The sequence below is a fragment of the Pavona decussata genome, unplaced genomic scaffold (assembly GCF_977016875.1).
Source record: "Pavona decussata unplaced genomic scaffold, jaPavDecu1.1 SCAFFOLD_28, whole genome shotgun sequence".
Taxonomy (NCBI): domain Eukaryota; kingdom Metazoa; phylum Cnidaria; class Anthozoa; order Scleractinia; family Agariciidae; genus Pavona; species Pavona decussata.
In genome coordinates this window covers 1,662,501-1,679,277 of record NW_028145451.1, presented here as the reverse complement: position 1 = coordinate 1,679,277, position 16,777 = coordinate 1,662,501, and the positions used below count along the sequence as shown (strand labels likewise).

Genomic DNA, 16,777 nt, shown 5'->3' with positions numbered 1-16,777 from the left:
GTAAGGAGTTTTAAAAAGAATAGGCCAATTCCAAGTTGCGATGAACCTCATTATGAAAGCGAGCCTAAGTGCAAAGTTTTTATTATGAAAATTACTTTTCATTCATATGCAAACAAAACGAATTTTCACATGAAAAGTTTTGCACTTAACCTCGCTTTCATAATGAGGTTCACAGCAACTCGGTCTACATATTCAATATTCCTTTTTTAAAAACTTCTAACAATGTTTATTGAATTCGTTTTTTGCATAAGCGTGTACAAAGGCCCAGATTGCTGGTCAGTACTAATTTTTAAAAAAGTTTGGTTAAACTGGCTCCTCCTAACAAACATCTGTGAAAGTTTTAAAGTTTATAAGCATGATCCCGCGACAGGCTGTTAGAAAAACCCACACTCTGATTGGCTACAAAAGGGCCTTCTAATTTTCTTTAGTCTACCCAGGGAGCAAGCGCGCAAAGGAAACTCGCCTAGCTCACCAGCCAACTAGCTACGTAGATTTAAACAATTTTTACGAACTTCTTTGTTGAGTAGATCGGCTACCAGTTTGTGCTAAAAAAGTAACATGGCTCGCTCTCGGTTTCTGTCGATTTTGAGGGTTGACTTGGGACCTCTTCCCTCGCCAACTCTGATTGTTAATTAAACACTGCCAACTGAAACGAAAAACCCACAACCGGTAAGAAACAAACAAGCAAAACAAAATACCATCGTTTTGAAGTATTTTAAAAGGCGCAAACGGTTCCCTAACTGAAAGCACACAAAACTTAAGCTGTGTTATGACAATAGATACAGTTAATATCAAAATCCACCTCAGTTACAGTTTCTCTAATGTAGTGTAAGAGCATTTTACCGCTTAAATGTGACAATTAAATGAATTTGCAAGGCTCACTCGGCTTCTCACACCATTGGAGGACACTGATTATCGAGAACTTATAACCATTATGACAGAGGATAGCAAGACACTTCTTACCTTGTTCTGAACTCAGGCCACTATATCACACCAAAAATCAAGGATTTTCTTCTTCATTAGTCCAGAGAAACACAAATTAAACTTTAAAAACACTTTTTGAAATTAAAACGCCCACAGAGCAATATGGACGTTTTGACCGCAAAAATGCGGCCTGCTGTCAGTCTACTATAAGTCCCTAATCAAAGCTAATCAAGACAACTGTTAAAAATGACACGATTTTTAAATTGAATGTCTTTGAAGTAAATTATAACCTTGAAAAAGCACCGTGTGTGCTTTTTTTGTATAGTCTTGACCCACATAGTTTCAGCTACCTTTACTATTATTTCAAAGAAAGCCTTTCTTAGGTTTTCTTTCATATTAATCAATGTTTAAGCAGGGGTGCTAACCATTTACGCAAACCACCCGGATGGAAATTTACGGCATAAATATGAAATGATTTAGCTTGTCTTAACAGGAGATGGATAACATGCAAAATGTATGAACATCAGCTGTACATCCCAAAAGGAGCAATAAAAATGCATCACTTTCACCAGAAGCCCATAATTTCAGAAGTACTCCAAATGGAATGATGCGTACCATTTGGTTTTCTAGCTGGAATTTCCGGGTTTTCCATGTCTGAGTGGTAAGCACCCCAGAACACCCAACGAACTACTTAATCCGTCCCTTAGCCATCCAGTGTAAAGGCACCCGAGACAGTTTTCTTGATAAAACTTTTCCAAGCTTAAGTTCAGGGTAACTCATGAGATCAGTTAGGCACGTATTTTAAGAAAACGTTCGGCCATCGACAGTCTTGATGGTTGTTTTTAACAGAGCGAGTGGGAAATTTTCGTTTTCTATACCTCGGAGCTTCTTATCAAAATGACGAGTTGTATTAAATATGATGTAGCTGCAGGATACGGCGAGCCCTTTAATTGCAGGCCAGGTGTCCAAATATATTGGAGGTTTCAATGTATTTCAAAATGGCTAAAGGCTCACTGTCGGTTGATTTTAGCAATGGCGTCGTTCGTTTTACTCAAGAGTCTTGCCTCGCAGTCATTTTAAATACCAGGAATGCTCTGGAGCGAATTGGCTACCATATAACATCTACAATGAAGCAATTTATGGCTGTTGGACTTTATTAATGGCGCTTTTTATGTCGGTGATATTCGGGCTTAACGTAAGAAACCAAAATGCCTGGCAAGCAATATTATCTGCAGGGTAAAATACCTCAGATGGAAAAACTACAAATACTGTTTCAGTGTTAAAGGATTTTTAGCGTAAAAAAGTTTCAAACAAAAGTACTGGTTCTCCTTGACTTGTAGTTCTTCAAAATCTTTGACGTCAAAATCCCTGCTTCTAACGATGTGGTATCTTTTGATAAACGGGCTATTCGAGTTCGGAGCAGGACAGCTTCGTCATCCATAACAGAAACTTGGCAACAAATGATCTTCTCGAAAGGTTTTCGGAACTCCACGATCTTCCAGGAGTAAACAAACACATTTGCGCATGAGTTTCCGTAGTGTAGCAGCTTGGTAGAGTAAATAAGTGTCGCACTTAGGGGAAACGCATGCAAGTTGTTCACGATGTTTATCACCGTGAAAGGGAGCCACGCGGATAACGAAACCAACGTGACAATCAGTAACGTAATAGTAAGTCGCCGCTCTTGAGTTGATGCGTTTTGATTGTGTGACAGCAACTGTCTGTTACTCACGTGGATCCAGATGATTAAATTCGTGACGAAAATTGTAACGCAAGAGATAGAGAGGATCACTACGGAAATATAGAAGAGGATTTTCAATGAAGGTGACGTGTAACGCATTATCGTTCCAGTCGCCGTGGTCACGCAAGCTAGGAGCCACACAGACACTATTCCAAATATGTAAACCCGTGTTTTCAGTTGCCTGTGTCGCAGAGGCCACAGAGTGGCGCTTAATCTTTCCAGGGAAACCAACGTCAGAGACAAAATTGACCCAAGTCCTGATAGAACATCTATTGCTGTGAAGGCTTCTGTTGCTGGTCCTAAGTTGACGGACCACAGCTGACCCTGCCCACCAATTAGGTACACGAACATCGGAATAGCGCATGCGCCCACGAGGATGTCCGCTGCTGCGAGGTTTATTAACAGGTAGGAACTACGCCTGTGGAGTTGGCCTGTTTCGGCAAATTTTACGATAGAGAAAAGATTGCCACCAACGATTGCAAAAGCCTCAGTTATGAAGAGAACTGTCCAGACAATTACTTCACTGAGCTTAAACATACTTATGTCGCTCGGCTTTCCTTCCTGTTGTAAATTAAAAAAAGACATTTAGAGTAATGTAAGATCTACATTAGAGGTAATTTAATCCCACATTGCAAAGAGTTACTGATAAAATCCCTCAAATTTTCACTAATTTTCCTGTTGTTTTCCATCTCCAGGTAGATTACAAGGCCTGTTTAGTTGCTAGCCTGAATAAATTTTGTACTTTTTAGCATTGTTTGTCGAGAAAAAAAAAAAAATCCGTCGCAAACGTATAAATTAAAGCCTACCGCCCTGAGCATGCGCTAGTTTTCGCCAGCGGTGCACCCAGGGGCAAATAGTGAGGGCTTAATGGACATATCTTAGCGCGCTTTGCTTTAGTTATGTTATAAACATTGCGCAATACTGTTTCTCCAATAATATGGTTATGCATCACCTTTTTGATCACCTGTCTCCCCCAAACATTAGTTATTGTTGCATGTGGGAACCCAAGATTTCTTTAGCAATTTTTTTAGCCTTCCTGTTGCTCAAATCTTATTACAATACGAAAAATAGTCGCAAAACCAGGCTAAAAAAGCCGAAAACGTGTCCTACGCTAGCAATGAGAACAAAGTTCTGCCTTTTGTTAAAACCGGGAGCCCGATTGAGAACAATTAAAAAATAATATATTTTAAAATGATTTTATTTGTTATTTTCTTTACAAATCAAGTTAAAGGCAGTTTTGACACTGGAATATTATTCAATTTGATGCTGGTTTGTTGCGAGTTGTTAAGGCTAGAAAAATATATGTTAGCTACCAGAACAAAATGGAGAAAAAAAATTATGAAAAGCTTCTGTACTCTTGATTGCTAAAAAGCCAGCTGCTCAAGAACCACCAAGCGAGGCCATATTTTACTTTTAAAAGGTGATTGTAGACCTTTGGTCTTGCAAACTTGGTAAAGGTAAAAAGCTTTCACTCGGGTCAATTTTCCAATAGTTATAAGTCATTTGCGGTTATTATTATTTTTAAAAAAATGTTATTAAAGGGCCCGTTGGAGGTAGAGGAGTGAGAGAGATGTGAATTTATAAAACCTGGGAGAGGTTTGAAACAAAGCAAGATTTTTCTCACGTATCTAAACTGGAAAACATGACCACGAGTGAAACATTCGATATTACTTCCCTACAGGTAAGGCGAAATTTCCGCGTGCTAACGGTCTTGTTCAGTGTGGACATTCTGGGCGTAAACTAAGAATTTACAGATTGTTTCGTTTATCAGCAAAGCGATGTTAAAATCATTAAATAGGAAACTAACACACATTAGCAGTAGGCAAAAAATAGTTTTTGGTTACTCCTAAGATCTATCGAAAAATGTCTGATTCTCGTCGCCATTTTCACAATTTTTTTTCCAATATTAATCATAGAAGAAATCCTCTCAGATTTTTTGTTAATAAAAACAATTAAATAACTACAAGACGCATATGCCAAAGAATGATTATCCAGTAACAGGAAAGAAGTAATCAAATCATATTTCTAAGTTTATTGAGGGCATAATGTTATATATTCTCATTTTTACTAACCTGAATTTTTCTTGATTCCAGTTAATGTATTTGGAATTCAGTTTGAAAGCACAAAACCACGAACAACGCGCAACGAGGGTTAAACACATGCAAGCAAAAACGAAACTAAAATGCAAATCTCTTATTAAGCAAAAACAAACGATAGCCACATGATGCCGCAAAAGGCAATTGAACAAGTTCGGAAGCAGGGATGAATGCAAACAATTAGACCTTGTCAGAAAGATAAGTAACTCATCCAATTTTAAGTCCTGAATATCCAATAAGGTGAAGGTAAAAGGGCGATTTTGAGTGGCATTTTAAAGATAACTACCTCGGCTCGATAAACAGCAAACTACTGTCTTCATTCAATTTATTTGTGGCAATTACAGGATCAAGTCGTGAATCTGAATTTAAAAACTAGCCAGTTTGAAATAACCTTCCGATAAAAGCTAGTCACCAAAATCATATAATATATACCGAAAAAATAACACTTTTCCTACTCGGTTATTAATCAGTTGATAAAAATATGGCGGTGGATGTTGTCTTGTCAACAAGCCGGATGTCAATTTAATCGTGGATTTTATGCAACTTGAAAGCCCAACAAAACATTAAAATCATTTAATATGAGCGAAATACATCTTTCATATTATCTGTTTCTAAAGACTTCACTCTCATTGGCTGTTGTTTGGTTCAATCGAGTGAAAAACAACAAAAGACATTGAATGTCAAAAAGCCTAATTTCCGTAATTTTCGCCGGTTCTTATTGTTAAGCTCAGTAAGAAGCAACCTAAAATTGTTCGTTGTTGACATAAATTAATAACGTATTCCAGGCATCTGGCCGAACAATAGGCCATTTCCGAGTTTCTTTGAACTTCATTATGAAAACGAGGCTAAATGCAAAATCTTTATTATAAGAGTCAGTTTTCATTCATAGGCATACAAAACTAATTTTCATTCTTTTATTTAGTCATTTATTTAATTTTCATTTAATTTTCATGAGTTGACTTTTGGCTTTTCAAATCCAAAAATAGCTGACATTGGGGCACTATCACGGCGATTTTGCTGTATTTTTGTCAAACAACCCAAATATTTGACAAAGAACCTTTCTTTCTAACATGAAATTGTTTTCAGAGCACTGGGGAGAAACCACTAAGGGATTCCTCCGAGAAAGAACTAACTATAATCAGGTTTTTTATCGTTTTCTCTACAATACACAAGAAGAACTTGAAAAAGCTGGCCAATTTTTTCAAGTTGCAATCCATTTCCATCCTCAGCCATTCGCAGCCAAAGATAATTAAAACTAGTTTCTGAGCACTACTGAGTAGGGTTATTGCTAACAAAACTGATTCATTATTTTGACCATCCCATTGGTTCAAATATGTTTTTTGGCTATCCAAAGTGGCACAAAAAATAGGTCAGTAACATGCCCCTTTTTTTAGAACTTCAGTTCAAACGACAAACTAAAAGCAAACTAGCACTTCAGTGTTGCTGGTGTGTGTCAGGGGAACCCATAAAAAAAGTTGGCGAAATACTTGAAATGCTGTCTCCTGTGTTCCCAGATCGTTTTCTGTCCTCTTAAAAGCACGCCTGTTTAAACTAAAACAGTTTGATCTCTTCAGATGCTTCAGCTGAAAATGTAAGTTGCAGAAAGTTTTAGGGGAAGGTATCTTATTTCCCGAATTTACTAGCTGTCGTTGGTTTTACAAAAACACCAGCTAACCTTATTTCGCATTTTAACGACATATTTGACTCTTCGAAAATGAAAAGACTGATAATTTAAAGAGTGTAACGAAATTTTGAGATGACATCTTACCAAAGAAAATGTTAAATTTTCTTTCATGACATGCAAAACTAAATCCGGTCGTGATTTCCTAATTTGTTGGGATATTTTGCTTGGGAATGAACTCGACTTTATCGCTTTGTCTAAAGATACCAGGGCCCGGCCGGTTCCATAAAACGTCTTAAAGGACTATGTCACCCCAGGCGCATGCGCGCGTTGATAAGAAGCATTTTGAAATCGTTGGCCCAATAGTCCATTTTACAGTTGTGTGCTCATTGACCTGGCCTTGCATTGGAAGCGAGGCTGGGGGTGACCTTGTTTTAATACAAACCTCGCTGCTTTTCATATGTAGATCATGCTGTTCTTATGCTAACTAGTTTGCATTTACGTATGAAAAGCAGTGAGGTCTGTATCAAAACAAGGTCACCCCCAGCCTCGCTTCCAATGCAAGGCCAGGTCAATGACCACACAACTGTAAAATGGTCTATTGTTTAAAATACCGTCGGAGAGTTAGGAAGCTGTTTTCATCTCATGAACTGTTTGAATCGCGTTCATCTTCAGAAAGTTAGCTGAATTATTTATTTACAAACGTTCTTTAGTACTTACGGAAGCTGTTTGTCGCGATATTTTTGAAAGCATTGCAATGACAGAAAAGCAAAACACTGTGTCCTGTGTTCTTAGATCGCTCGATTGCCTTTTAAAGGCATATTTGCGTAAGCTAATTCTGTATGATCTGTTGGGATGTTTTAGCTGAAACTTTAAGTCGCAGAAAGTTTTGGGAAACGGAAACTTGTTTCCCGAATTTACGTGCTGTTGTTGGCTTTACGAAAGTGCCAGCGGCTGCTCAGATTACTTTGCATTTTTAGCGAGATATTCGCCCCTTCGAAAGCAAAGGAATCACTGGAATTAGTTTTGCCGCGTTACGTTTTGAGCTGAAATTTTACCGACAATACTTTAAATTTTCAATAAAAAGAAATCCTAATTTCTGAGACCATTAAGGCCTTTCGAACTCATATCCACCGAAATGAACTGGTGTAACTCGAGTTCACGTGATGACGGTGTAGCTACGGTGTCGAAGTCGTTTGTGCGCCGGCGGTGAGTCGTGAAAATCGGGCAAATATTTGAGGGATCAACAATCGATATCTGCAAGTAAAATTAGTGCAGTGAAACCATAATCGCGTCTAACAAGATTCAGACGGTGACATAAACTTCGGTAAAGTCTCAGTCGTATTATCGCTTTAGGGATTTACAGAAGGGAAGAATCGAGTATTTTATTGAAAAGGTAAATGATTTTACGTTAATGTTTGCAGTTTGCATCATAAAAGAGTCCGTTTTGGACTTTTAGATTACTTTAATTGTTCAAGCCACAATTGCAGTAGTGCCAATGAAGTGTATCAGCGAATATAACTTTCTTTGATCTTTCCATCACAGCGTTTTAAAAGGAACTTCAGTAACTTGGACGGGTCATCGTCTTGCTGGTTGAACAGAAAAAGGATTTTCCAAGACATTTTGTAAGTTGGCTGTTCATACACTTGACTCCCTATTGAAAACTAAGTTATCGCATTGTGTTGAGATTACTTGAATTGACACAATGGCTGACATATTTGCTAGTTTAGTCTGTTTAATAATTTATTACTCAGTAAACGTTTTAAATCAGTTCAGATCTTGAGAACTTCTAACGAACGAAAAAACTGTTCAGTTTAATCAGCGACACCCAACAGTTCATTTCGACCGATTGCCTTCGGAAGACCCTTAACTCACCACAGAAATTCCGGGATTTAGTTGGAAAGAAAATCTAAAGATTTCTTCGCCAAAATGTCGGCTCAAAATTCCGTAACACTGGAAGCTACTGGAGAACTAATTTCTTTCGCTAGCATTTTCGTGAAGCCAACAACAGCGAGTAACTCGAGGGAAAGATTCCGTTCTCTAAAACTTTCTTAAATTTTCAGCTAAAGAAAACGAACAGGTTCAATTCGTGACACTGTATCGTGTCTGAGCTTACACAAAGATGCGCAAGATTTCTGCACAGCCCCAGACATTAAATAGGTATAAATTTTGCGACTCAAACTCTATTCACGCTTACTGTTCTTCAGGCCCTGAATCATGTATAATTTATTGTTGGGCTGTGCGGAAATCTTTCCCGAATGTGTCTTTCAGGGCCGGGCACAAAATGATCTAGGAACACTTCAGGAGACAACATTTTAAGAATTTTGTTTACTGCTCGTTGGGTGTTCCTGTCCGGTTTGTAAAGGCCACTGTTTACCAACTGCAAATATCTTATATCTAAAGTGCATAGATCATTGTCATCAAAATCAACTTAAAATACCGATGCTCCTTTGGAGGTTTCTTTCAAAATTAAGCTGACCGTGTCAAGAGGACCGAGATTTTTTGATGTCACTGCAATAGTTTTTTGTTGTACGCGTTCTCGGGATGGCTTTGTCGGCTCAACTTTATCTTTTAAATCGGTGTTTTGCTTCTCTGCTAATCTCACCGTAATGATTACCACTAGCTAGCTGCAATTTACATTTTGCCCCCGGGAAAATAAAGGTTGCTTCAGTTAAGAAAGCTACTCCTTGCGGCACTGACTCGACGTAAACTATCTGAGTTTCAGCGAAATCTCACAAAACGTTTCCCTTTACTAGAAAGAAGAACTTTTAAATAGTGTTGGAGCTATCATGCTTATTAGCAAGAAGATTAAATTCCGCGTTATGATCGACCCCAGCAATCGACCTTAGGAATATTAACACCGACAGAAATCGTTTGTTTACTCGGGGAAAATTGTGTTTAACATTCTTCGCGCATCAATTTTGCCGATAAGTGTGCTTAAATTGAGCACCATAGAAGATATTTTAGCAGGATTAGGACTAATTGAGCAGAGGTTTGGCTACAGAGAAGTTTCTTTAAACAGACTCAGAAAGTTACAAATATTAATTAATATTGATTAATGCTTGAAGGCATGCAGTAGACGTGTTAATACTTCGAGAAATTATGTTCAGTTGATTCGTATTATCTGCGGCGTTAATCAGTTTGCTAGCATTTAATTTCAAGTGGTTGCTGAAACGAAATTTTGTGCTTTGAGTTTGCTACACCAGAAAGTTACGCTTTATTTAATTCCTATGTGCCGTTATCGTTTGTCTGACGTGACAAAGGCTTTTTGTCAGCTTTGTTTTATGCTCCTGCACAAAAAGGTCACATGACCCAAGCACCCTTAAACAATAAGTTGAATTGGCATATTGATGACATTAAGGAACAGAAGAGCACGTCCAAAATTATCATACTCCAACTGTGACACTGAAAATATGAACAAGTTGTTGAGTTTTGTTGATTTGATGCTGTCTGGGTGGTGTTAGTACAAACTGGACACGTTTGAGTTTAATTCGCAAAACTTTGTAAAACTTCTCTCTCAAGCATCAAATCAACAGACTGTGACTTGACTGCTATTATCCTGCACCGGAATGTTTGTGAATTTTGCTAATTTTTTTTTCTCGTCCTCGGAGACCCAGGAGTAGTCAGTTGGGTCCGACTGACCTTGGGTCTCCAAGGATGATTTTTTTTCTGTTACATATCTTAAAACATTTCTTTTACAGTATTCTAGGGGAAGTATCATGCAAATTTGCTGTCATTTCAAACTTGAGCCCCAAAAAGGTTTCTCTGTCAGCCGAGACGAAACGCCGCGTCAGACTAGCCACAAACAATTCACAATTTGACAATTTTTCAATTCTTTTCTGTCAGCAGAAACAACGAAATAATTGTTACGTTTGTTATAACTTATCACCCCAGTGCAATAAAAGTGTCGATTAGTGCCTCTGACAGAGTAGGCCGGTATGGATTGAAACTTAGAAAATGTTAGGGTAATGTTTTTCAAGTTCTCGCATTTTTGTTTCCAAAATGCGCTAGAACAGATCACGAGTTGTTCCTTTCAAGAATTAAGCTGATTTCTTTCCTCTTGTCATTCTAGAATTATTTGGCAGCTGATTGAAGGTCTTATTTCATCATTTTTAACAAAAGATATCAAAACCCCCACCATGATACTTCCCCTTTGAATTGCAAAATTTGCTTTTCGAAAAATTGTTATTCATACCATGTCTTGGCAAGTGACCAGGGCCCATTTGCTCAAAGCCCAGTTACGCTAATCCTGGGTTAACATAAACTTTGATTCAAGTTTAATGACTAATCGATAAAGATTCTTCCAAAAGATTTTTATCCTTTAGTTTTGACTTAGACTTTTCTTTACCATTAGCTTAAAATTAGCTCTTGAAAATATTTAAAATAAGCGAGATGAAAACCTCGGTTAATTTTTAATCGGGGATTGGCGTTAATCGGTTTTCAAACAACCGGGCCCAGTTAAATTAGCAATAAATTAACAACAAATTAACAATGTTTCCAAACTAATGAAAGTTTTCAAAATGAAAAACCAATCTTTTTTCTAAGAAAATTACCTCCTAATCATTTTTAGGTGTCAAAATATCACAAAGTTAATTTAAACTACAAAAAAGGGTTCTCATTCTACGTGTTGACACTTTTGAAATAACTCGATTGTTAAAAAAAGCATCTTGCAGTTTTTAATTCCAACTGTCTTTGATGTTTCTTTATCAAAATTAAACTACTTCTCTATGAAACACACTGAACAAATATTTTTGATAAAAAATTGGGGACAGGAAGGGGGGAGAGGTGATGATCCCCCGGCCCCTTCCCTTAGATCGGCCACCATCGTTTCCTCCAAAGTGACGACTGAGAGCAGAAATATTAACTTAAATAGAAGATTAAAACTCTCGGCGCAGTTTGCAATTTACGCACTTTGAGTAGTTGCGAGAAGAAAGCCTGAAAAAGATTCAGACAAGAACGAGATTCGAACCCATGACCTCTGCGCAGTGCTCTACCAACTGAGGTATCAAGCCAACTGAAAGCTGGAAGATTCATATTCAGTTATTCATCTGTGAATCCTCCACGGGTATATTTTGAACTCACAACATGACCAGCTCCCACTTGACTTGATAGCACAGTTGGCAGAGCGCTGCACCGGCATAGCAGAGGTCATGCATGCGTTACAATTCCGTTCTGGCCAGAATTGTTTTTCAGGCTTTCTTTATGCAACTACTGAAGTTGCATTGATAACATCCAGGTTCTTTCTGCTTCTTAATCTTCCACCGGCCGCAGTTCAAATATATGTTTTCATATAATCATATTAAAAATATTAACTAAGAGGCAAATTGTCAAACTCTTTTAGGTTACAGACCCCTGATTGAAAACAAACAAAAATGTCGGCTGGCCAGCCACTAGAACCAATCACCGAACGAGAGAACAGAGCCTGGTGCATTGTTTACGGTCTGGAGTCAGCGGCAGTCATCCTTGGCAACATCCTTATCATAGCCGCATTTGCCGTGACCAAAACCCTCCATAAGAAGACCTACTTCCTGCTGATCAGCCTGGCAGTCGCAGACCTGTTGGTAGGAGCGGTCGCCATCCCCATGTACATTCATTTAATAGGTGGGGCTGTCACCCAATGGTGGTCATTGGATAACCACGTGCAACACACCCAGACGGCCATTGAGATCTTCGCCTCCTACGCCTCTATCTTCTTCCTTGTTGTAATCGCTCTGGAGAGGCTGTACGCTTCCGTCTCACCTTTAAACCATGACAACCTCAAGCCCCTCGCGTACTACATCGTGATAGGTTTTGTCTGGTTCTTTGCAGCACTGTTGGGAATACTCTCCTATCTTCGTGAACAACACGTGGGAGCTGCTGACAACCAAGGAGTGTTTCTGTTTATAATGGTCATGCTCGCGCTTTCTATGGTAATCATAGTGGTCTCTTACGTCATAATCGCGATCATTTTAATGCGCTCTCGTTCAATATTCACCGACGATTTCGAGAGGAGAATGGCTGCCACCCTATTAATCCTGACCGTCATTTTTATAGTCACCTGGCTGCCTTTTAAGGTTATTAATTATATTTTTCATTTCGAACCCACCGCGAGACTCGGCTGTGGCAACGACCTGGGTTGCCTGTACCAGGCAGTCTACGCCAGCAAGTTTCTGCATTACTTCAATTCAGTGGTAAACCCCATTGTGTATGCCTTGAGGGTGAAAGATTTCCGAAAGGGGGTAAGGCGTCTTCTTTGTGGGTGTTGTGAGGATTCCCCCCCACAGAATCCTCCCCTGGGGGAAGAGAAGGGGTTCGACAACACCATGGTGTCAATGCAATCCATTGATACCGTTGTGCCATCCATGTTTTTGTAAAGACTGTCGCATACGGAATGGAAAAAAAATCATGTGCATTGCTTTGAAACGAGTGAGACGTTCTCGGAGTAAAAAGGGGCGCGCATGTGAGAGAAAAGGAATTTGTGGCTATGTCGAAAATCGGGTTCATTGCATGGATATTCAAACATAAAATGTACAAAGTCGTTGTAATGTTATCTATGTCATTTTAGGACCATTTAGATCAAGATATATGCATTGTATATACATTGAACAACCAACTGCAATTGTATCTCTGCAGATTTCTCAGTTTAACACTGATGTGGCGGTATATTTTACGTATTTTTACAAGATGGCAATTTACTTTCAACACTGAAAACGGTTTACAGAGCTAACCTCAGTTGCCTTTTTTTTCGAACAGAAAGCAACGGCATTTTCCAGGCTAATACTAAAAGGATTAATTTTCTCAGTTTTCAAAAGTTTTATTTGTCAGTTTTAATTTTCTGAACGCCCTGTAAACTAAACCTGAATATTTCAGGGATTAAAGCTCCCGAACAAATATCTTTGGTTCTAATAGATACGTTCAGACACTAACAGGGGTCGATCAAATAACATCGTATAAAATACTAATTTTTCTGTTTTCCCAGGAGGGAAGTTTAGTTAATTCAGTTTGGATTTTTAACCGAATTTTCAAGATTTAAGGCTTTGGAATAGGACTTTGTCAAAATGAGCCAATGGGTCTGGACCCTTTCTGCCTGTTACTTTCACCTTTGCCTTTTTATATCAATTTTATACGTCTGTGTATATATTTTATCAATTACCTAAATGCATTAACCTATATCTGAATGCGTAAGGTGTAATTGTATTTTAACCGAGTAATAAGTTTTTCGTGTTAGAAACATTTTTCAATAGTATCGTTGTCGCTCGTTTTACTGTGTACAAATGTGTCCCAAAAATTCACGTCCGTGTACCTTCAAACTGTTTATTTTATAAAAGCCTAGAGACCATTTATAAAGCGTTTTTCGACTGAGTGTCGTTAAATGAGAATCCAGGTCAGAATCAAAATGAACCAATCAGAATTCGAAGTAGGTAAGTCAGTTGCTGGATACTAAACGCGTTTCAAATTGGCTGAGAAAGTGGCCCAATTTATTTTTAACCAGTCACAGTGAAATCACTTTCGATACTCAATCGAAAAGCGCTCTATATTACATCTTTGCAATCTCATGGCTGAAACAAAGTTACATTGCTTGCCTTTAGCTTTTCATTAGTTACTTCAAATAACGTTTCTGTAAGGACAGTTAGTCAAAGACCTCATATCTTAATTTTCTTACAAATAGTTTCCACCAGGTGCTTATTTATTTAATTATCCATCGCTCAGTGGTATGTGATAAATTTCACTGAAGGGTAGTTAAACGAGATTAGCACCTTGAAGAGGAAATAGGAATTCGAATTATCAGGTCACCATTTATAACTGTAAATAGTATTATCAAATTGACTTTAATAAACATATATTTTCACCACACCGTAGAACTGTGTGATTCAATTGACGTGGATAATTCTATAATTATGGACGCGAAATCCCTAGTCGATTTAGGCATGCGGAATATTTATATATTTTTTTAACTGAGTGTTCAGCTGGGTGAAATTGAGCAAAGTAAAATTCACCGGGAAGAAAATTAAAATGGTTTTGTATAATTATAATTGACCTGATTGGTCAACAACCAGAGACATTTATACCATCTACTGACGTTCCACAATTTACTTGACTCTGAAGATGACTTCCGCTCAGGTTGTCGAAACGTCAGTCAATGTCACCTCAAACAGTCCTTCTCAGGACTACAGTCACCCGGATGATCATAGTTTACGTACTTATGACATGACTCCTGGTTTCAAACCATCCATTCTTTTCCAAGAACAATACTGACCCCTGGGGAGGGAGTGGTTCTCAATAAAGCTTCCACCGGAGGTTTGCACCCTCCCCTTTCTTGAATTTAATTGCCATCGTTCGGTTCAAAGTCACTACCCCACTGGGGGGAGCAGGGATGGCGCACGGTGGTGAGAGGACTCACCCCTCCCCCCCCCCCCCCCCCAATGTGGCCCAGGTTTGATTCCCGGAGTTGACGTCATATGTGGGTTGAGTTCGGTTGTTGGTTTTCGTCCCTGCTCCGAGAATTTTTCTCCGGGTACTCCGGTTTTCTCCCTCCACAAAAACCTACATTCCCAAATTCCAATTCGACCTGGAAACAGTGCATGAAATAGCCACTCTGTGCTTCATTCATGAATTTTCAGCATAACTCACATTAACCAAACTGAGGGAAGGTTGGACGTTTATAGGCACTAGCTTTAAACATTAAAACAAAAAATGTTGAAGACGTTATTATCTTCAGGTCTATATTAAATAATTTACTGACGCAATGCTAACATATCGGAAAAATACTGGGCGGGTTAAGCAGCCAATATTTCGATTAATAGAACTAGAGTCGAACCTCTTTACTGACGTACACCAGGGGGACAGGAATAAGTGTCCGCATTATAGAGCTGTCCGTTTTAGAAAAGTAGGCTTTATATGGATTTCGGTCTATCAGGGACCAAGTGAACTGTCTGTAATAGAGAGGTGTCCGTATTAAAGAGGTGCCCGTTTTAGAGAAGTAGGCTTTATATGGATTTCGGTCTCTCAAGGACCAAGTGAACTGTCCGTAATAGAGAGATGTCCGTATTAAAGAAGTGTCCGTAAGGAGAGGTTCTACTGTAGTCCAGGGCCCCTAAGTTAGATTTAAAATTATAAAGGCCCGTAAAATCTAAACAAAAAATATAATGAGAAGATCTTTACAAGACCATTCTTGTGGTACTAAAGTTCTTCATGAAAATCTAATAAATATAGAGTTGGTTGTGGTATTATGCGCCATATGGAGAGATTAGAGATTAGAGATTCGGTCATTACATACAAATGCGCAAACAATTTAGCACCTGACCACTTATGTATAAAATGTAAAAAAAGATCAGCTGTTCATGATCGCACAACTCGTAATAACAATAAGCTTCATATCCCTTTATATAAGACTTCTAGCGGTCAACGCACATTTGCCTATAGAGCAGTTTCTCTATGGAACTCTTTAGACGAAGGTTTACAATCCTCCACCTCAGTCAAGGCCTTCAAATGTTCTCTGAAAACCAACATGCTGAATGAAAGAGACAATTTGTGAGATGATTAGCAGTCAATTAGTAGATATGTAGATATTAGTATATAATATTGGTTTTGTACCGATATTAGTATTAGTGATTCATTTTGTAAATAGTTACTGAAAAGCCTTGCGAGGAGTGATTATTAAAATTTGATTTGATCGGATTGTCTTACCAGGAATAACACGTTTAAGCACGGTCCCAGAAATAAAGCATTCTGTTTTAGATAGAACATAAAAAGATTTTTCACTTGAACAGTGTGACGTGATTGTCATCTACACAGCCACATTACCGTACACAAGCTTTCTCAAAGTACCCACCGGCCCCTGCACCAAATGTGCCCATCAACTTAATAGAAGACCCAATGGAGAAGATCATGTTCGTTTTGTGTTCAGACTGGCTGAAAACATGACGTCATATTCTTCTGACTAGATAGAATAGATGGATTGAAATACTGCAACAAAGAAACGAAGAAAGTAAAAATGACAGACAGACAGACAGACAGACATAAAGAAGGAAGAATAAGCCGTTAATAAAAAAAAAACAAACAAAAAAAAAACAAAAAACAAAACAAAACAAACAAAGACAAAAAGCCGAAGGAAAGTAAAGAAAAAACAAAGAACGGACGACAGACAAAACAAGCAAAGAAACAAACAAACGAAAAATCACAAACAAATAAAAAGAAGACCAAAGCCGTGACATGAATAACAAGAGAAAAAAAGACAAATCAGTATAGTAATTTTCTCTATACGCAGTTTAATAATACTTTACAACTCATTTCCTCTTCTACTTTGCTACAGCGACAACAGCTCAAAACTAATGCTTTTTCAAAGAAGCTAAAGGAATTTGGACATTTTGAGGATGTTTCATAACGCAGCCACAAATCAACTTCTTCGTTGCTTTTCTA

General features: G+C 38.3%; 3 protein-coding genes across 5 annotated transcripts in view; 1 reads left to right on the top strand and 2 right to left on the bottom strand.

Annotated features, from left to right (window-relative positions):
• Positions 1–2,192: 2,192 nt before the first annotated feature.
• LOC146485033 (somatostatin receptor type 5-like) lies at positions 2,193–3,200 on the bottom strand. Its single transcript, XM_085103753.1, has one exon. The coding sequence runs from the start codon at positions 3,197–3,199 to the stop codon at positions 2,231–2,233; it is 969 nt and encodes a 322-aa protein (XP_084959879.1). The 5' UTR covers position 3,200; the 3' UTR covers positions 2,193–2,230.
• Positions 3,201–7,646: 4,446 nt separating this feature from the next.
• Positions 7,647–16,777, top strand: part of LOC146485026 (adenosine receptor A3-like) — a 65,291-nt gene continuing 56,160 nt past the window's right edge. Inside the window, exons 1-3 of one of the 3 annotated variants that reach the window (XR_014863488.1) lie at positions 7,651–7,775; positions 7,925–8,004; positions 11,721–14,037. Coding sequence is in view for 2 of the 3 variants with exons in the window: in XM_085103989.1 (XP_084960115.1) it covers positions 11,752–12,732 (981 nt within the window). In the remaining variant the exon portion in view is untranslated. Of the gene's footprint in view, positions 7,776–7,924; positions 8,005–11,720; positions 14,213–16,777 lie in introns of those variants that run through there. The other 2 variants (XM_085103988.1, XM_085103989.1) reach the window with 2 other exon arrangements.
• LOC146485032 (galanin receptor 2b-like) overlaps positions 16,661–16,777 on the bottom strand; it is a 1,092-nt gene continuing 975 nt past the window's right edge. Inside the window, exon 1 of the mRNA XM_085103752.1 lies at positions 16,661–16,777. This exon is cut by the window's right edge and continues 975 nt beyond it. Within this exon, the coding sequence (XP_084959878.1) occupies positions 16,687–16,777 (91 nt within the window). The 3' untranslated portion in view covers positions 16,661–16,686.

Excerpts from the sequence above, each read along its gene's own strand:
- LOC146485033 (XM_085103753.1), bottom strand. The coding sequence starts at position 3,199 with ATGTTTAAGCTCAGTGAAGTAATTGTCTGGACAGTTCTCTTCATAACT.